The sequence below is a fragment of the Wyeomyia smithii genome, chromosome 2, assembly GCF_029784165.1.
Source record: "Wyeomyia smithii strain HCP4-BCI-WySm-NY-G18 chromosome 2, ASM2978416v1, whole genome shotgun sequence".
Lineage (NCBI taxonomy): Eukaryota > Metazoa > Arthropoda > Insecta > Diptera > Culicidae > Wyeomyia > Wyeomyia smithii.
Genome location: NC_073695.1, coordinates 116,766,311 through 116,788,526, shown reverse-complemented (window position 1 = coordinate 116,788,526; position 22,216 = coordinate 116,766,311). Strand labels below are relative to the sequence as shown.

Genomic DNA, 22,216 nt, shown 5'->3' with positions numbered 1-22,216 from the left:
CTGGAAAACTTCGTCCCGCCCATTTCTTTCCCTTTTTTAAAATAGTTTTGAACATTTCAAATTGATTGAATCCTTGCCCTGTTTATAGTCTGCTAAAGTATGACGAATCGAATATTGGATGCGATCAAAGTCAAAAGACAAATCGTTTGAAATGATTGGTTTTATCGGAATGACAACATCCTCGCCTTTTGGCTTCTGTACATCACCTCGATTCTGGAAATATCCATATTGAGTAGTATTCGGTAATTCTCGGCTGTTTTTCAGTAACCGGAGGTCGCCATCTAGGATTTAAGAATGGCATTTGTAGACAATTTTAGGCCTCTGAGCATCATTGTGGTTCCGAAAACACCCATCAGCCATGTCCAAAACACGCTCTGCACTCAGGGATGCCACATATACAGATTTTTCTGTATTTTACAGATTTTTGAACTAAAAAAGCAATACAGAATCTGTATTGCAGAATTACAGAATAATGTCAAAAATACAGATTATACAGAATTTTTTGCTATTCGAACTGAAATCAATTTCTTGAAATGTTAAATTCGATTCAACGACTTTCAAATTTTTGTGAAAAAACCTGATGCTGTTTATTTTGGTATTGTTGCAGAAGAAGAGGGATGAGGCTTGGGCGAAGGCGAAAAATGACGTTTCGAAATATTTGACAGGATTTTCATTTAAAATTCATGAAACAAATTGCGAAGCTGTTCGATTTCATCGATCTTGTTGTAAAAACGGTAGCTTTATTTAATTCTAAAACATTCGTGAAATTGGAAAATTTAAATGATTTGATTCCCTAAATTCGTAACAGTAACTAACTGATCGACAAGACTTGGATAACGAATTTTGATCGCTAAGAGCAAACTTGATCTGAGTAGTTGGGCGCCACAACGCCGAATGGTAAATTCATGTATCAGTTACTGAGATTATTTGTGCGATTTTTTTTCAATAATTCCACATTATTCGGCTTGTGTAGAATGCATATTTTCAATATATAATTGCAGTAAGTCTAAAGCCAGAAATCTCATGGCCCCTTAGCTTATGATCTCAATTTTGAAAGCTAAAAGTTACGTTGCTAACCAAGCAGGAGCTACTAATTAATTTAACGAAAACATGCATGAACATCACGTAAAGAAAAATAAGTAATATCGTGTTCAGTTACTACATTTGATTATCGCCTGATTATAAGTTTGAAACCGATAAAAAATTAAGCTAAAACAAAAAATGGTGATTTGTTTCAATATATTCCTTAAGGAAGAAGTTTTCCATCCAACATTCTTAGTTTGCTCGATACAGATTTTTTATACGGATTTTTTAGCCCGTGAAACAGATATACAGATATTTTCGAGCAAAAATACAGAAATAAATGTGGCAACCCTGATGCGCAGCGAAACGTTTCCAAAAATACTCACATTGTTGGTATTATTCTTTACGTGAGACCAGTGTTTTTCGAAGCTAGATCCACCGGCGCCGGTGTTTGCCGAAGCTTAAGGCACCGGTGGCGATCATATAACACTGACACTGCCTTCGGTGTTTCAAGTTTCGCCCTTTGTGCCGTCTGTCTAACACTGACACTGAGTGATGGTAGCAAGACACGTCGTATCGTGTTGCTATGCAAAAACCGCACCAGTGCAGCACAGTTCAGTGTTTATACCATGGCTGGTCGAACCACTATGGATATAATTGTTATCACTAAAAACATTTACATGCCAAATTTGGTTGTATCTGCTTGATTGGTTCTCGAGTTGTGAGAAATTTTTATGACATTTGTATGGGACCCCTTCGTTCCAGAAGAGGGGGGGGGGTCTCGAACCACCATTGAAATATTTTTTGCCCTCAAAAACTTTTACTTGCAAAATTTGGTTCCATTTATTTGATTAGTTCGCGATATGTGCAGAAATTTGTGTTTTATTTGTGTGGGACTGCATTTTTATATGTTAAGACAAAAAATACCGAAAATTCATTTTTCAAAAGTTATTTTGTTATATCACAACATAGTATACTACACACTTGACACAATTTGTGCCGAGATTTGGATACCCAGGTGCTCGTTAACCATGTCGGCTGAATCTATTTTACCGAGAGTCTTGGGAAACCAGTATTTGACAGATATCATTTTATGCCGACAATTTCGGTACGCATTTGACGGCGCCCTCGGTAAATTTAACCGAAAGGCGCCAAACTACTCTAACGACGGCTATATAAACTGAATGTTTCGACACAGTAAAGAGGTGATTTTTCAGTGGAATCTAATCGCAGAGAATAATTTCGCTGAGAATTCAGTAGTTTTCTTTTAAAATATAAATTTTAGGCTCGGTGAGCTTTAGTAAGTAAAGAAATTTTAAGTATTGGATGTTTACAGAGTATTTAAAAGTCTTGAGGTGCTTTTCCGCTTAGTGCTTGCTTGCACCCAAGGCGTTTGCATGATTTTTAACTACACTTTCTCGGGTTTCTGCCGCGTCGCACGTATCTGTACTACACTTTTTAAACATCTGTTGTTTACACAAATTTTAGCAAAGCTTTCATCTGCTTATTATTTATGCAAAGAAAAATGGCGACAGTGTTCAACGATAAATTCGGCAGAAATTCGGACAAGATTCGTCAAGCTTAGTTTTTCTGGCGAAGTCTTGGCAAAATAATCTGACGACTTTCGGCAACTAGATTTTTTGCTGAAATATTGGTTGAATCCCAAGTTGCCGAGTGAACTCGGATTTTTTAACCGGAAAAAAACGAAGGATTACATTGGTCGAGAAAAGCGAAAATAACTTACCCTAAAGCTTCAATAGTTACCCTAAAAAGATTACAATAATGCAACACAAACAAATTGTAATAAAATGACACATTTCGGCCAATTAAGAAAAATAACAATTAAATTGAGTCCATAAAACTATGCACATGCATTAAGGACAAGGCACAAATGAGAATTATGTTCTCAATGCACTGAAAGTACGTTACTCTTCTGTCAGTGTTCTTCTGAAGACTTCTGAAGAAGCGTGATAAAATCGAAATGAAAAGCGGGAGAAAACCGAGTGTAAATTTGCCATGAAGGGACTAAAACGACTGTTGATGAAATCGAAACAGCATAATTTTTCCAGAATTGTATACAGTATGCAGTCAAATTTGAGTAAACAAATTCTCAAAATAATGAACAATTTTGAAACTTATTCAGAAATATATGAAAATACATAACGTGTCACAACAGCGTATCAGCGCTATCTGTTTTGAGCATAAAGCGGTAACAAATACGAACAAAACATACATCGAAGCGAAACGAGTGAAACATTTTCAGTGAGGTTTGATTGTTTTCAAGTAAAATTCAAAATGAACGGGGAATGAATTCTGCTTGAAGCGTGAAATTGGACTTTATATGAAAATTCTTTTCTTTAAAATTCTATAAAAAACATTCCGAACATTCTTTCCAAAATTCCCGCCAAGTAACATTTTTAGAAGGAATGATAAATGCAGCGTAAATTAAAAACAACCCTCACTCGATGTCTTTTCCATTTATATTACTGAACTTTCCTCCACGGGTGCAGAAAACATGGTACATACAGATAGGGGCAGACAGTATGTTTCTACATTTCAACAAGGAAGAAATCGTATTTGACATGTGCGGGAAGAGTGGATTACCCGCTTTCGCGTAATATTTCAATTTCAAAAACATGCTACACTGTTTGTTTATGGCACACAATCTGTGTGTGATTGGCAACACTTGCAAACCATTATTTGTATATAAAATTATCAGCAAATTAAGTTTTGGGGTATAGCACTACCTTGGCAGCGGTTTGCTTCTGCAGGTTTACCTATTACCATAGTCACCGAACACGTCGCCAAAATATTTTGCTGCAAAATATTTTCAAACTCTGGATTATTCAGTTTTCGACTATGATTCCTTGATTTAGCGATGAAGCCATCAAAAGAGGATTTTTTTTTTGATTACAACTACTGAAGAGCTTGTAAAAGGCAAAAACAGATTTTCTGGTCAATCCTTTTCAATACAACGCTGATTTCATATTGTAGTTCTCTGCAACCAAATTCATGTGTCATTCGCACGGTAAAAGGATTAATTTAAAAAAATATATATTTTTAAAATAACTTTAACAATCAAAAATATTTCTTTGGCAAAGTTGTATATAGTAGTTTCTTCTCAAGACAATAAATAGTGACATTTTGAGGGATGTATATGTATGAATATTGCTTCAACAATACAAAGGATGTATCATAAAATTTGTGAATGTTTGATAATAATTTTCTAACTATTTTGTTTCCAACAAATTTCAAGCCCCAAAGAAATTGTTAAGTGCTTAAAAAAGTTACCCTCAAAACTGCTGGATTTGCTACAACAACCACATGAACTACTGCGATGAATTTTAAGACCAATACTTCTTTGGCAAATAGGAAAATAGGTTTAATTTCAAATAAAATTATTCAAAACTGATCAACTTACGAGTTCGTAAAATCTAAAAACAAGTTGATGATCAATGAACGATTGGTGGATCGTTGATCAATGAACGATCAGTGCATCGATTAAGTTGGTAGTCTGGTTAATCATATATGATAGTCGCTGTATCAAAAGCTCATGTTTGTTGTTGAATTAATTGACGTTATTAGAACCCTCAAATATCACACAGACAATTAATTTTATGGAAGCCTTCGAAAGGAAACTATAACAATTACATCCAGAATTCTCATAGAACTCGTTCCCTCACCGGAAGAATTCCCACTGCGTTATTTAACGTCGATAGTCGAAAATAGCCAAATAAATAGCGTACTCCAAAACTCGGAGGGTGGCTTTTCGTACCAAATCCCTCCAGAAGCGTAATGTTTTATTAAATCTATACACACGACCATGCAAGGGGAAATTTAATTCGCTCTCTTCCCCTTCAGAACGGGAAGACACGCTCGGGCTGCGAAGGTATTTTCTCGTTCACTGAAACGAATGACGGCATCTCAAAAAATGAAGAGAATGTCCAAATTGATTTTATTTTGTGTATTTTTTAGGGTGCGGATACGAAATTTTGTCAAGAACTTGTAGACTTGGAAGGATGTCATTCAGTTTGAAAACATGGCTTTTACTCTATTCTTACAACATGTTTCTTTGACAACTACATCTCAAAGTGGAAAATGGCTGTCTCATTACACTTAGAACTTGTCACATGTGGTATATATCATTCCTGAAGACACATCACTTTTTTTAAATCACCACATACGAAGTTTTAACCTGGCACTGTAAAAGTTACCAGCTAGCAATTCATTCAATGAACTATGTTCAACGTTATGATCAACGCTTGCATCGCCCACCCCTCGTACCGCTTCAGTATTCGCAAAAATTTGCTCCTATCTTGGTATCTAGTGTTTCATAGCAAGAGTAATTGCTAATTGAGGATTTGGGAAGGGCTTAAGTTGTCTCTTTTTGAGAACAACTAAATATTTTCTCGTTTTTAGGGTTCACCTCTATATGCTACAATAAATCCCTGGGTAGATTGTCTAACATTCGTCTTATGATAACGACTTTTTATATATACTATTGGCAATTTTAAGAGTGTATCGATATATTACTTATCAAGTGTCTAAACACTGTCTCATAGCAGTATTCTTTCGTATTTTTCATAGATATCATACCGATGATCCAATCTTCCGATTCCGCAGAAACTCGAGAGTTTCTGCAAAAAGTGTCGGAGCTGCTGATCGACTATGTAAACATTCAGAACGATCGGAAGGAAAAAATTCTTGATTTTCATCACCCGGAAGATATGAAGAAGTTGCTCAAGCTGGATGTGCCGGCCGAAGCTGTTACACTGCAACAGCTGTTGAAGGATTGTGCGATAACACTAAAGTATCAGGTGAAAACGGGTAAGTTGTCAATGTTCATTCAACCAAATATTCTAGCATTCTCTTGGGACAAAACAACTCCAGGACGCTGACGAGTGGTGATGGTAATTGCAGTATGATGATCTCAGTGAGTGGCATCGAAGAGTTGAAACTCACTGAGGCGAGAAAATCCTCTCCATATAAACAGGCCCAAAAGTTGCATCCTGGATCAATCTCCCCTTCAGTTTTGAGTCAGTGGAAACAAAACGAAATGCTTTTCGGTTCGCCTTCTGCTTCTCCCCCAGCTTTCTGGTCTATGAAATGCGAAAAATGTGGGATTACAATGGAAATAGCACAACAGACGTATATCCGGATCAGTCCACACTTTCCATTCCGGAAGGTAAATCGAGGGCTAGCAAACAACAGAAAACATTTTGCTGCTGTCTGATTTTGATATGGCAAACATTCGTTCAGTATCAGACTGTTCTTTTCGCTTGAAACTTCGCAAGCTGTGCAGGTTTGTCACAACCTTTTTTCCCTTACAGTTCGCTTTAATAAGGGTGATACTGAAGGGCTCTCGCGTGGGTGCTTCGGTGTGGTGTATAAGCATCCTCATTTGTAATAGGATGACTTAAAGCTGCCTTTGGTGTATCATTTTGATAGAGTGTCATTTATCACATACGTCCGTAACAGATTGTGCCACGCGAAGTCAGGCAATTACAGACGCATTAGTGCACAACCAGCACAGCATTAGATACAATATTTTTGCAATTATAGACCCACAGAAATTAAGTAGTGCGCAGATGAGTTTTTTAGTTGATCATGCTTGATTTTAGTGATCACGCTATGTAAACTATCATGACCATCTCTTCACAAAAACTGCAATCACATGTTTTTACACAGACACTGTAAACAACAGCAGTTGTAATTTCAACTGCACTCAATTTTATTTTTTTTAACTTACACCAAAGATGGCTAGAACAAGATACCTGACTCTTGCAGAATTCATCGGACATGATTGTCGCTGCGCGTGAGCAAAAGTCGAACTAATTTATACACTGTTAATCTGATGTATACTTAACGTCAAAATCAACTGACGACAAGGCCAAGACATGACTGCTGAAAGGTGAACCCATTTTTTCAGTATCCATGTAGACGACTTTACGGTGCTGCCATCCGAAAAATGATAATAACGTGTACGAATGTTTAGTTCTCAAACATGAAACTTTCCGGAAGAATCAAGAATTATCGGTGCATCATTTAAAATTAAGCGTACCATTAGAACTTCCTGATAGTCGCTATGAGCACACTCTACAGCCAAGTTTTCCACTTTTGCCGATGTCAATAAAGCAAAAATCGGGTATCCCGGTGAACCTGATCATATGCACAATGGTTCTGAAACCTGGTTTGCGACATATCAAACTTTTAGTTTTGGTAGAATGCGACCTGAAAATAAATAAAATTCCTAAATATAAACCCACACTCTGATAGTCTACTTCACACTTTTGTTTCGTACTTTGAAGTGCAAAAATATGGCAATGGCATTAAATTATCTTAAGCGTCGAGCTGACAAAACGGCTATACCTTTTACATATACAATCTTGAACAACTCAACGATCGATGACGGACTATGCACGAATAATCGGTTTTGCTCATAGTGGCAATTTTATGAGAATTTAAGTCATCAGATGGCAGCACTAACCGTCGGAAATCGGTCGTGTTCAAAATGTATGAAAAATATGGAAGTTAGGTATCTTGTTCTAGTTATCTTCGCTTACACTGAAAAGCCGTCACATTCCTTCCATGTTAGCGTTTCAGCTTAGAACGACTGGCTTTCTGGACCCGTACCACATACCACACACCTAACAGGGAGGATAATAAAGCAGTATGCGTTTTAATTTTTTTTTTCTTCATCTATAGTTTATTTGACACGGCACAAATACAATTCAATGTTTAACGGCGCCAATTATATCTGGTAGCTTACTTTCTAAAGTATCTTAATAACTAAAAGCAAATTTTTTATCCTCGCTGCCGACTACGAGCTGAAACTAAATCTAACTTAAAGCTAGAATATTTTGCATTAAAAGCACAGGTTTGCTGTTTGATGGTTTTCATTGCCATAGGTAAGCAGCATATTAAATTTGTTCCGCTGCTGGGCCAAGATATTACGGACTGGCATATTGGGTTGTTTCCATCGGGCCTTGAGAGTATCGTGCGGGTCTGATTGCTGTTTCCGGATCCGGGGTCTTAACGTGTTCTTGTTGTTTGGTTGGATGTAGGCGGAAGGGGATAGGACTAAACTGGGGCGTGGATGGATTTCAGGAAAACGTATATAAGGGACATGTAGGATAGGTCACGGCTCGCCAAGACATCACGAACAGGAACAGCCGGCTGCCTACCTTCGGCCTGCAGGGAAGCTATTAATCTAGACCTGGCGTCACGGTGTACAGGGCATGACCAAATAAGGTGCTCTATGTCGTGATAACCTTCACCACAGGCACAGATACCACTCTCCCCGAGCCCAACACGACGGAGATGCGCGTCAAATCTATAGTGATTGGACATAAGCCGGGAAACGCAAATCAAATCCCGACCTACATCCAACCCCTTGAACCACGGGTTCGTCGATACCTTGGGGATTATGGAATGTAACCACCTTCCCAGTTCCCCCTTGGTCCAAGAATTTTGCCAACTGATGATCGTATCCTGACGTACAAATGCGAAAAATTCATTAAAGGCAATTGGTCTTTCATAAATATCACCGTTTGTTGCGCCCACCTTAGCCAAAGAGTCCGCCTTCTCATTACCCGGTATCGAGCAGTGAGAAGGGACCCACGCTAAGGTAATCTGAGTCGATTTTTCGGATAAAGCACTCAGATGTTCCCGTATTTTCCCCAGGAAATACTGAGAGTGCTCAACATCTTTCATCGATCGGAGAGCCTCAATGGAACTGAGACTGTCCGTAAAGATGAAATAATGGTCCGTGGGCATTTTTTCGATAATCCCTAGGGTGTACTGAATTGCAGCTAATTCTGCGACGTAAACAGAAGCAGGATTATCGAGCTTATGGGAGATGGTTAAATTGTTATTGAAAATACCGAACCCAGTGGACCCATCAAGAAGTGATCCGTCAGTGTAGAATTTAGTTGCAGTTGATGTTTCGATATTTATTGGAAAAATTTTTGGGGATCTGCGGCACGCGTAAATGATCCGGGATTCCACGAGTTTCTTCTATCATGGATGTATCGAAAAACACAGTAGAATCAGAAGAATTTGATAAGTTTACACGATTTGGAATATTCAAAGAAGGGTTAATATTTTGGGACATGTGATTGAAATACAATGTCATAAAACGGGTTTGAGAATTGAGTTCGATTAACCTTTCAAAATTTTCAATCACAGGACGGTTCAAGACCTCACATTTGATTAGAATACGAGAAGACACGCTCCAGAAGCGGTTTTTCATCGGTAGAACTCCGGCTAAGACCTCCAAACTCATCGTATGGGTCGATTGCATGCAACCTAAGGCGATACGCAAACAACGATATTGTATTCGCTCCAGTTTGATCAAATGTGTGTTTGCTGCGGAGCGGAAGCAGAAACACCCGTACTCAATAACAGACTGTATCGTTGTTTGGTAAAGCCTTATAAGGTCTCCTGGGTGGGCTCCCCACCATTGTCCGGTTATTGTACGAAGAAAATTCACTCTTTGTTGACATTTTTTCATCAGATACCTCACGTGACAACCCCAGGTGCCTTTAGAGTCGAACCAGACACCAAGATGTTTGTGTACCAAAACCTGAGAAATCGTTTTACCCATTAATTGTGTTTGAAGCTGAGCAGGTTCATGCTTCCTAGAAAAAACTACTATCTCAGTCTTCTCCGGAGAGAATTCGATACCTAGCTGTAAAGCCCAAGCAGACAAATTGTCCAAGGTATCTTGCAATGGTCCTTGCAAATCGGCAGCTTTGGCTCCTGTAACAGAGATTACACTGTCGTCTGCAAGTTGTCTTATCGTGCATGAATTTGCCAGACATTCGTCGATGTCATTTACATAAAAGTTGTAAAGAAGGGGGCTTAAACATGAGCCCTGGGGAAGACCCATGTAGCTAATGCGAAAAGTTGCCAAATCGCCGTGCGTAAAATGCATGTGCTTTTCGGACAACAAATTGTGCAAAAAATTGTTCAAAATTGGAGAAAATCCTTGTCGGTGAAGTTTTCCCGAAAGAATGTCAATAGAAACGGAATCAAAAGCCCTCTTAATGTCCAAGAACGCAGACGCCATTTGTTCTTTGCGAGCATACGCCAGCTGAATATCTGTTGAAAGGAACGCAAGACAATCATTCGTCCCTTTGGCACGGCGGAAGCCAAATTGAGTATCTGATAGTAGACCATTTGATTCGACCCAATGGTCTAAACGACGGAGTATCATTTTTTCCATCAATTTCCGGATACAGGATAGCATTGCAATCGGCCTATAAGAGTTGTGATCAGAAGCTGGTTTCCCTGGTTTTTGGATGGCGATCACCTTCGCTTGCCTCCAATCCTGCGGTACAATGTTTTGCTCCAGGAACTTATTGAACAAGTTCAACAAGCGCCTCTTGGCATTGCCGGGTAGATTCTTCAACAAGTTGAATTTGATTCTATCTAACCCAGGCGCGTTATTGTTACAGGACAGGAGGGCAACTCAAAATTCTGCCATCGTAAAAGGTGATTCTATCGCGTCGTGGCCCGGAGACGCATCGCGAACAATGTTTTGCTCAGGAACAGAGTCCGGACATACTTTCCTGGCAAAATCGAATATCCACCGACTTGAAGACTCCTCGCTTTCGTTGACCGTTACGCGATTCCGCATTCTTCGGGCTGTGTTCGATGTCTCCCTTGACGTCTCGTTCACGAACTGACGCCAATATCCGCGTTTCTTTGCTTTAGCCAAACTTTTAAGCTTGGTATCAAGCTCCGAATACCGTAAATAGTCGCCAGGTATACCTCCCTTCTGGAAGGCCAAAAACGCGTCGGATCTTTGCGTGTAGACATAGGAGCACTCTTGGTCCCACCACGTAGTGGGAGGCCGTTCTTTGATCGTTACGCCGGGATATTTCTTCGTTTGGGCTTGCAACGCGGCGTCGAGAATCAAGCCCGCGAGGAGGTTGTATTCTTCAAGTGGTGGATGATGTTGAATCGACTCGACCGCTTTTGAAATCATTTCCTCGTATAACTTCCAATCGACATTCCGTGTGAGGTCATACGGAATGTCAATTGGTCGCATGCGAGCTGGCCCGTTTGTTATTGAAATAAGAATAGGCAGATGGTCGCTACCGTGAGGATCGAGGATTACCTTCCATGTGCAATCCAACCGTAGCGACGTCGAACATAAGGATAGATCCAAAGCGCTTGGGCGCGCTGGAGGTTTCGGGATACGTGTCATTTCACCATTGTTTAAAATAGCCATGTCGAAGTCATCGCAAAGGTTATAGATTAAAGAGGAGCGGTTATCATTGTAAGGAGAACCCCAAGCCACACCATGAGAGTTGAAGTCTCCCAAAATCAAACGTGGCGAGGGAAGAAGTTCTATTAAATCAAAGAGCAACCGTTGCCCAACCTGTGCTATGGGAGGAATATATATTGAGGCAATACAAAGCTCTTTACCTTGTATTGTCATTTGACATGCGACAACTTCGATGCCTGGAATCGAGAGGAGGTTAATACGATAGAAAGAATAGCACTTTTTAATCCCTAAAAGTACTCCTCCATATGGGGTGTCTCGATCAAGGCGAATAATATTGAAATCATGGAAGTTGAGATCAATATTTGAAGTAAGCCAAGTTTCACAAAGGGAAAATGCATCGCATTTGTTTTTATTTATCAAAACTTTAAACGAATCAATTTTTGGTAAAATACTTCTTCAATTCCACTGTGAAACAGAGATAGAATCCTTCATATACGCAGTTGAATTACGCATCGAAGGATACAATCGCTGCAAGGAGGGGCCATTGGGCAGTCAACTGCTTCAAAAATGATCTAACTGTTGGGAGGAATGCTGTAAAAAAAATTTTAATTGGATCGGGTACATTGAAATTTTCAAAAATCCAGTCCACAATGTCAGAAAATTTCACTAATCCAGAGTTTGTTTCATCAACTGGATGTGCAAAACGGAACAACTGGGGTTTTAGATGTTCCTGGCAGTGCTGGGAACTCCTTCTGGGACTTTAAATTTGCAAGCCCAGGAGGAGTTTGCTTCGGTTTTTCCGCAGCACTGTTTGGTTTGTTCGTACTTTTCATTACACTTTGGGAAATCTTAGGACCTTTACGGGGAAGTTTAGGAGAAGAAACATTTTTCCTCTTCCTAGACTCCCCAGGATTGGCATAAGATGTTTCCGATGATGAATCGTCAGAATCGGTTTCATCAGAGGACAACAGATCAAAGGGGTTCGATGTTATGGTAGAAGTGGTCACGGTCTTCTTCAGCATCTCAGCATAAGAACGCTTTGAACGCTCCTTAAGTGACCGCTTGATTTTATCTCTGCGCTGCATGTACACCGGGCATGTGGAGAGCTCATGCTGGTTTTCCCCACAGTGAATACATTTTTCAGCATTAACACTGCAAGAATCTTCCGCATGAGTCTCCCCACACTTGCTACATCGTGCCTTATTGCAGCAGTAGGCGGCTGTGTGGCCTAACTGCTTGCAATTGGTGCAATTCAAAACACGGGGTACATACAATCGCACAGGCAGACGAACCCGGTCGATCGAGACGTGGCTAGGGAGTGCAGATCCGGCAAACGAAACGCGAAACGAGTCTGACGGAGTGTAAACTTATTTACCGCCGACGAGAGACATGGACCGCAATTGCTTACAATCCAAAATCTTCGCCTGTGTTTCAGTATTTTTGAAGCAACCGGTTGCGCTTTTTAGGATACACTCGACAGACAGACTCGAGTCGGTTATGACACCGTCGATCTCCACGTCTCGTGCGGGTATGTAAACGCGATACTCGCGTGTGAAGAGCTCAGAGCAAGCGATAGCATTGGCCTGTGCCAGATCACTGACCACGACACGGAGCTTGTTAGGTCGGACCTTGGAAATTTCGGTCACGGCCTTGTACCCCTTCGTCAGGTCTTTAGAAATTTGCAGTATGTTTAATCGCTTTGAATTCACTCCTACCTTTGGACGAAAATGAACAGTATAGCTGCCCTGTTGGGGGACTGGAGAATGAACAGGGGAGGGGGTAACAGAAGGGTCAGGATCAGGGGGGTTCGGGGATGGTGGCACGGGAGGCGAGGGATCTATATCCATCGCGCTAAGTGTAGCGCACTAGCGCCGACAAGAACACGTACCTATTTACTTCTTCCTTCCAGCAGTGGTTGTCCGATCGTTCGAAGCTGCACCCAAAGCAGCCAGCAGCACCAGTACAGCAGCACCAATACAGCCACCAGCAGTGAGCCGGGTGTGAAATCACTCAGCACAGCGACACGACTCGACTGTCAACTGATGGCCTTGAACTCGAAAGATCTATTCACTGTTTCAATTTATGTTGATGTTATTTATTGTACTTTTGTAGTTTTATCTTTAAATAAAAGGAGGAAATAGTCACACAAATCTTTGTGAAATCCCATTTTTGAACGGTAATTTGTCGATCAACGCATAATTATATTTTTTTCTAATAGATCTCCGGCCAGAGGACTCACTTTACTTTGTATTATTCTTATGGTAACCGACCCGCTATCGAATCCAGAATACGTCGCATTACTTGATCTTAGACTAGTTTTCTCCAATCGCTCCTAATACCACACCACACATTAAATAAGTACGGGGCCTACCGCAGATTCACCACATGTTGGTAACCTTGGTACAACTCGAGGTTCATGGTTATTCCAGTCTCAAACTGTCTGCCAACTTTTAAATGCAGAATCCTCCGCTCGAAAGCTCCAAGTGCACACCGTTTGTATATTCTTTATAGATCAGCATTCATGAATGTAGAGCACCACCTAGAAAACCTGCGGTTTTTAGAGCGCGAATTTCGTACGTTCTGCAGAATCTCAGTCATAAATCGCTATCCGTATCCTTACTTTGTTGACCAACTTCGTTATCATACCTTACCTTATAATGGTAATGATAATATTCTCAATTCCAACATTCGACGAACTTCCATGCTTTATCAGCCAGCATGTACTTCATCATAATAGAGTTTTGTGTAACTTTTCAAAAGGACCTGAGTAACAATGGAAGATTCTCTCCTCTCTCACTCTGTTTCGGTAAACACAGCATCATTTCAAATAATTTCAGAAATTTCTTGCCAAAAATCGAGACTCTTGGTTTGAGAGATTATAACATTGCCTAGCTTATCATGAAAAATGTAAAAATAAATAATAAATAAAGTTATCAATTAAAGAAAAAGTAAACAAAGAGAGTCTCTCAATATTATCAAAGTTCTTTAGAAAAGTTATGCGAGAGTTAAAGTTCACTAGTTCCTTTTTAAAAAGCATGATTGCTTCTTCCATTGGTCTGCGGTCAGTAACTACCAACAATGTCAATATCCCCCTAATATAAAGGACCATATGAGAGTTCGAGATAAAGGTACCGCTCTTTTGCACGCCCGCCTTCGTACATATTCGAAGACAATGTTGAACAAAAGCTCTTGCTTCAAACCGTTGGTCTAACCAGTCCATGAAGTTCATGTTCGACCCGCATTTTCAAAATGAGCCGATGCATAACACTAAACACTTTTAAAAGTTTGGCTGGTAAGGTGCCTTCGAAGCGGCTTGGTGGATTTTTAGTTTTTATAAGCTTTTAGGATATCGTCCAAGGTCCGCAAATCCACAGCTTATTTATTCTACTCCATTTCATTCTTGTTGCCTTCGACAGCTCTTCCCTTCTTGCCGATCAATCACACCGTTTTAAAGAACCTTTTCATGCACACCACTGCCTCTGCGAGAGATTGCTCGCAATACTCGGAAAGTTCTCTCTCATCTGACATGTACAGCCCGATGTACAGCCTCCGGCGTGTGGCGAGCAAAGGACTGGTTTATTTTCACCTTCGTCATCGTTTGATACTTTAAACTATCTTCCGTCGTGCTCAAAACCTCTTGAGCCAATAGTTCGAGCCGATGTGTACTTGGTGTGTTTCCGGATACCATGTCGTATCAGATTGCTGCAACGAAGTTTAATAACCACAGGCTATTCTTACTGCTTATAACCGTTGGCTACAAGTCTTAGTTTCTATAACGTAGTTATTGGTTTGTATGTTTCGAGCCTTGACGTCTCTTCCGAATACAGAACATTATCACTAGTTAGAAGCAAATATCATTGCAACGATGCGAATTACGGTTTGGTCGATGAGGCTGGACTCAGCATGGCGCAAACTGCTTCAAAAATTGCGATTCAAATGAAGCGCAAAATTATTGAAGGGAATACCTACTAGGTACTTTCTGAAGCTATAGAAAGAAACAGACTGGCAGACTCGGGAGCCTTTTTGGGCGCTGTTCAGTAACATATCGAGAATTGGGCACTCCCCTTAGGACAGTTGGTAATGCGATTGCAGATTGGCCTGCAGCTAGAAAGGAACTGCGCAGCATACGGCTCGGCCCGCGAACCTGGTGCCTTTGCATAAAGAAGTATCGACACTCTCGGACAATATGTCCTAACCTTCAAAGAGGGTCCCTACTTCTGACTATTGCGGTCAGCCGCGATTAGGCCGATTGCGTTAAGAAGAGAAGACGCCCCATCGTCCGAGAGGACTTCTGCGTCAGCTTAAGTAACGAGAAGCAGCAAGTTCAAGTGAGTAGACACTACACGCCACACTATCATTACGTACATACACACTCACTCACCACAAATACACGAAATAAACAGGAAAAGTGAAGGTTATTGGTGTTTGTTCTTTATACGCGATGACCTTGATTACCTGGCAGCTAGCCGACCCTGCAATACCAGCAACAGGGCATGCTTTACCGCAAAATCTGTGTTGGGAAGTCAGTCGGTTTCAAACTAGTAGCGTGGATATTGATCAACTACGTTCAACCTACGCGTTCGTGTTCCCAATGATGGACTTTATATCAGGCTTTGGGCATCACCACATAGGGTAAGGAACGGCTTAAGCAGCGGCGCCTATTCTAATCAGTCGAAATAAACGAGCCTCGATCTCCTGAATTTCGATCAATATCGACAATTTCAATGATGAGAACAAAAACTTCGATTGAGTAGCTGTCTTACGAATACATGAAATTCCGTCCAACACGGAAAAAACTTTGAAAAAACATCAAACGAAAAATGTTGCTGCTATTCAGGCGCTATTTGGGTGCTGAAATAAATCCCATGCAAAACAAAAGCTAACTGCTTAAAAGGTTCGGGGTAGGGTTATCGATATTGAAAAGAGGATATCGATAATAAAAGCTGCATCAATATCAAAATCGATATTGCGCGGCGATATCGATATCGATATTTTCCTATATATATATTTTTTTTGTTTGGCTTTTAGTTAAGCCTGAAACAAGCTGAAGCCAACGTGAGCGATCGGGCGAAATTTTTGCCGTAGGTTAATAAACAGCCGTGAGTAGAGTTGTCCATTAACATACGGCAAAAATCTCACCCGATCGCTCGCGTTGGCGTTCAGCATGTTTTATGCCTTAGTATTGCATATTCCGGCGAAGTGTCTGATATTTCATCTCGTCCGTTAGGACAGCAGGCCGATTGCTGATCGCTTTACGCAAGGTGCATTCTCCAATCAGATTGAACCGACGTTTCGTGAGCCGCGTCTCCTAATCATCACTGATCCATTGACTAATCACCAGCCAGTTACTGAAGCATCCTACCTGAACATTCCTGTTATCGCTTATGTAACACCGATTCTTCACTGAAATTCATCGATTCTGCCATTCCAATGCAACACCAAGGCATCGCATTTGATCGGTTTAATGTGGTGGTTATTGCCCCGAAAAGTTCCACATCCAAATTTCTGGAAATATGCTCTATACATGCTGTCAATAAAAATGGAAATATGGCAACCATATTTCTGTCCAACTGCTTACATTTTCTATCTACCAATCATTGATTCTAGTACCAGCAATTCTGGTACCCAATTTCTAGTTGGTTTGCCCTAAAAACAGCTGAAATAGAGTGAACGTCCTTTAATTGCTATTGACTTATTTTCGAATAAATATGTTTATCAATGTGGAAACCAAGGCTTAACGTTTGTTTTCTGTATAATGTGCACTTTCAATGAATATCTTAGATTGTGTGCAAGCATTTTAAATTTATTTTGATGCCATGATGAATTTATGATTGGTAGGCAAAAATTTGACGGCAGCACTCCCCTGATGGCAACCGAGCAATATCGAGTCGCAATATCGAATTATCGATAATATCAATTGTTCATTTGATCATTGTTAAATTTTGCTAAATCGGTTTCAGAATCTGAAAATAGGTACTGACAGAGAAAAAGATAGAGAACAAACCGATATACTCATGTTTGTATTTCACCTTACAGATTTCAAGTATTTCGTCTCAAGGCACAGGCGGCTCCTAAATCTGCTTAAAATATGTTCCCTACACTATTTGATCGAGGAATCCATAGGCTTCTTTTTTTCGTGTCATCGGATCGGGAGTATTATGGGCTGGAGATGGGAGGGTTTTTAGTGGGTCAAACACCATACTACCTGAGATTGGTCTCACAGGTGTTTGGCAGCAAATTTAACCTCTACCTGAAATAAAAAAAAGACCTCTTTTGTTAATCTCTGGATACGATGCTGCCCTAACAAGCTAGTCGTTCGAATGTTCGAATCACGGCGAAGAGTTAATAGCCAAGTTTTGCTTTTCTTCCCAGCTGCGGCTTCACGACCACTTTTCGTAAGTCTCTAGCTAAGCTGCTCGCTTGTGCTGCTTCGAGTAAAGCTTGTGACTAGCCCTTTACTGTGGAGTGACTTGCATTTGCAGCAACAGATGGATTTTATCTATTTTTTCTAATGTAATAAAAAGCCACTGTTACACAGTAAAAAATTCTGAACATTACAAAAATATCTGAACATTACTTCTGATATAAATCAAGATTTTGTTTGGAAATTACACTGCTAGTCAAAGGTTTTGCCCTAGACCTAAAACTGGAAAAAATTAAAGATTATGGCTTTTTATACATTCCTGTGCATTTTGGTGCTCCTAACCACCGACATATTTTAAAAGACTCATTGAGGTTTTTTCGTAAACATAACGTAGAAGCGACGAACCCGGCGAGCAATTACTATGCGATACCCTGACGTAAGTTGACGCGTTTTGACAATTGCTAGGGACAGCAAAATTCACAGAAATTGGTAAAAGGATATAATCTTTCTATGGAAACTATTTTAAGCTTTAGGGCAGCATCGTTCCGCTTTTGTCGACTAGTGTTATGTGCAACATTATTTAAATTTGCGTGGAATATTATGGAATTTTTTGTCACAAGCGATGGAGGCTATTGTTTGTATGCGATTCGACATGATTGGTGCTCAATTGAACTGTAAATCTTGGAAAAAAAAGACTTGATTCGGTTTGAAAATATGATCCCCAATATCGAAACCATGTTGAAAACTTCATTTCAAATAACTTAAAAATTATGAAATTATGACACCACATGGAAAAATAAATCAAAATTCATTTTTTCCTGCTTAACTACCCAGAAAATAGTTTCGGAAATTACAATTCCTATCTTCATCGTTTTGTTCTTCACCCTATCTGTGTAATCATCACCATCGTTATTTTGAGGTGAACACACACCAAATCTAGACAAACTTAGAAATATTCTGAAGTTGCTCTGCAGTAAAAAAAAAAACAGTAAAGCCTTCAGACTTTTCTGTTATCTTTTCATAAAAGTCATATCCTGCCGGAGATGAATGGTGCGGCAATGGGTGAAGAATATTTTCAGTGGGGGTCATGATCGACCTTCCACTCCCGCACAGATCGGAAGCGGTGCGAAACGAACATCACAAGTCAGGCGGGACACGTGACCGAGATTAGATCAATAAGTGGCAATAAATAGAAGGAAAAACCAACATTTCCTTCCCCTTTGGAATTCAATCAAGCGCACTTATTCTCCGCACCACAAACTACTGTCCTGTTCGGTTGTACTGAGTGTGGTGTAGAACAATTTTGCCTGCTGCAAGGAGCAGGTTCAAGTTCTGGTTCACCGATGCGTACAGAACGCACGTCACCGGCAGCCTCGGTAAAATGCTAATGTATTATGAATTAGGATTAAATTTCAATGAAAATCCGCCTTCAAAATATATTTACAAGGGGACCATGCTCGCCTGAGGGCTGCATTTTATTGCCTCTAATTCCATTATACGCGACACGTTGTCAACAAATCCAAAATCGCGCAGCGAAAACATTGGATTTGAGATGCAACTGATGTCTTTACTGCAGAGTTAAGATTACAATTCTACAGCGCTTCGAAATTTAACCAACTTAAAGCTGGGCTTAAAGTCCGCATGCGTTATCGAAAATTATAAAAAACAGATTCTATTATTTTTATCTTCCACGGAATTATAATGCATGCTATGATAAAACATTTGACAAACTAACATGTGAACCCCCGATCCTGTAAAGAAATATTCATAAATTCAATTTTTTTGCTGGTAGGTATGTGGCAGATAACTTTTGCTGTGTCCCAAGGGTGTAAAGATATCATGCGTGCGCTTAGCCTTATTGTCCTTTCAATGGACCGTAATCAAGCTCATATTTTGATTTTTGCGGCAAGCGATGGATGCTTATGCATTCAGATACTAACCAAATCCCTTTACAACACATTCTCCTGTGTTAGAGCTAAAATCTTCAACTCGACGTAATTGAATAAAAAAATTGCCATGATTTTGCGTGTGACGTCCTTTGAAATCGATGATGGATGGTTGAGGGGTGATACAATGTCAACACGTAGGGTAGAATAGAACTACCCTTATCTAGGAGCTTTGATGAAAGAGCAATGTAGGGAACTCTGCCTGATAATACTTCCATTCGAGTGCAATCAGCTATGGACAGGGTTAAAACACTTACTTGAAGCTAAATCCCTAGTGCAAACAAAGCAGGAGTGAATTTATTAGCGATTTCTGCTATAGCAGGCATATGCTCGTCTATGATAAAGAGTTGATAGGATTTGCATAATTATATTGTAGTGTGGTAGAATGTTGGTTTCGGTCTGTTTATCTAAAATACTATTCTTTAGTATGTTTGTCTTCAATTGATTCTCAATCGTTTAGTTTTTACTGATTTCCAAGGCCATTGTGTCTAGTTAATTCGGGTTATTCGCGTTGAAAGAGATTTTGAAAACTGTTCGCACCTACGTGAACTCTCATATGTAATTGTTAAAATGTGCGTGATGACAAAGCAAATATATTTCCTTCTTTTTTTTCGCATGCAAAAAACCAAAACCAATATCAGCAACACCGTCAACGCGAATTGTTCAATACATTGTTTCACTAAATTTATCGATTTACCCACTCAGGTTCATCATTGTGAGCAAAATGCGGCGCATTTGAAAACCGAATTAGTTTTCAGCTGCGTCGTTAGGCTACTTTTCTGTAGTTTGTATTAAGTTACTTAGGAGCCATCCATATTCCACGTGGACAGCCTTGGGGGGGGGGGGTCCTGTGTAATGTCCACGGTCCATACAAAATGTTTAGAATTTATATGGGCAGTTGTCCACGGAGGGGGAGGGGGGGAGTCAAAATCATTAAAAATCTGCCTTTGTATGAAACCGCCACACTTTCGGGCCTTCACAGAGTCAGCTGTTTCCGATTTTCTTCCACTTCCAGCCCGCGGCTCACTCATCTGGAACTCTTTAAACGATTTTACCACCAGAGACACAGTTCTATGGGTGATTCCGAGTTGTCTTCCGATCCATCTCATGGTCGCAGTCGGATTTTTCATGACAGCGCTCAAAATTCTCTGGCGATTTTCTTTTCGTTTCGATGACATCTCAATAACCACTGAACCGATTGTTTTTAAATTTTGCACATGTAAATAATACACTCCAAACTAGTTATACCCAGTTTTTCATCAATTTTTACCCACGGACAAAAATGTTACACCAGGATAAAAATGATGCATTTTTAAAACACAACGATTGTTGAATAAAAGCTTCGAGGCGAACTTGTCAAATTGAAAATTGAGAAAGCTTTGCGCAAAAATAAAAAAAAAAAGTTATTGAAAATCAAAAAATCATTTGAACTGACGAGGGATCTAATGCAGACGATCAGTGAAATATTGAAAAACGACCAACTTCGCCAAAATTGCTAAACCAAATTACTAAACTTCTACTTACATGGAGAAATTGTCTAAAAATGGAACGTTGGAAAAATTATTATAGCGTTCACTTCTGAGACTTCAAGTGCTGTTTCACTTCGCGTGCTGAGCTGAGGCATATGAAACTATAGCACTGGGCATATTATACTGCATCTGGGGCGTTTTGCCCCGGTAGATTGGAAAGCTTGCAATTTAATCATATTTTTTAATAAAATTAAGTCGTTTTTTCTTGCCTGCCATGTTGTTCCTGCGTGCTACCCTCCAGACGATATCTGCACTGACAGATCTGCCGATGGGGGCGGCTACTTCGGTAGTTATCGAGTTGCCTAATTTAGGGTTTCCCCGCAATGTTCGCATAGTTACCCGCTCATCTCCAGCAGATTGGATCCTATTGCGTCCTTTTCCAAGAAATGATTCCTTCGTATTTGTTAACGTTAAATCTAGTTGTTTTTTGCGTAGTAAAGTGAATTTTTCTAGCCGTCGCTGGTATTTCTCGCTACTTTCCGTGACCATCCCAGAAAAAAGTAGTGCCGGGACTATCCGGAATAAAATATCCGGATATCCGACCTCGGATATCGGACAAATATCCAAAATCCGGATCAATCGGATATCCGGATATTATCCGACAGGATATCCGGATTTTCGGGTAGTCGGATATCCGGATATCCGGATATTGTATCCGAGCATAGTTTAATGAGAATTATGTAAATAAATACTTACGAGGGGATGGGGGATTGTGGAAAAAGCCATTTTTCGCGTTACATTTCATTCGAACGGGCCTAAAAGCTAGAAAAAAAATCCGGATATCCAGATATCCAACTATTCGATTATCCGTATCCGGATATCCGGACATCCGAATAGTATTCGTTTACACATCCGTGATCCGAGCTTCGGATAACCGGATCACGAATATATCCGGTTAAAAGTCCCAACACTAGAAAAAAAGAGCACAGCATCAGTTCGTTAAAAAATGTGTATTTCCTATTTCCTATTATTAATATCAACTTTTCCTCTTACAATGATCTCTCAACCTTGTTTCTCAACAGTTCATGAAAGATTTTCAAAGACTTTTCATTTATAAGCACAAGGTACTGCAGCATAAGGTTCTGCCCGTCCTGATTAGCAACGATTTTAGGCGTCTTGT

At 40.0% G+C, this 22,216-nt stretch overlaps 1 protein-coding gene across 1 annotated transcript in view; it reads left to right on the top strand.

Moving 5' to 3' along the window:
• The window catches only part of LOC129720993 (glutamate decarboxylase), a 60,701-nt gene that overhangs the window by 13,775 nt on the left and 24,710 nt on the right, over window positions 1–22,216 (top strand). The window contains exon 2 of the mRNA XM_055672997.1: window positions 5,611–5,850. Within this exon, the coding sequence (XP_055528972.1) occupies window positions 5,611–5,850 (240 nt within the window). The remainder of the gene's footprint in view (window positions 1–5,610; window positions 5,851–22,216) is intronic.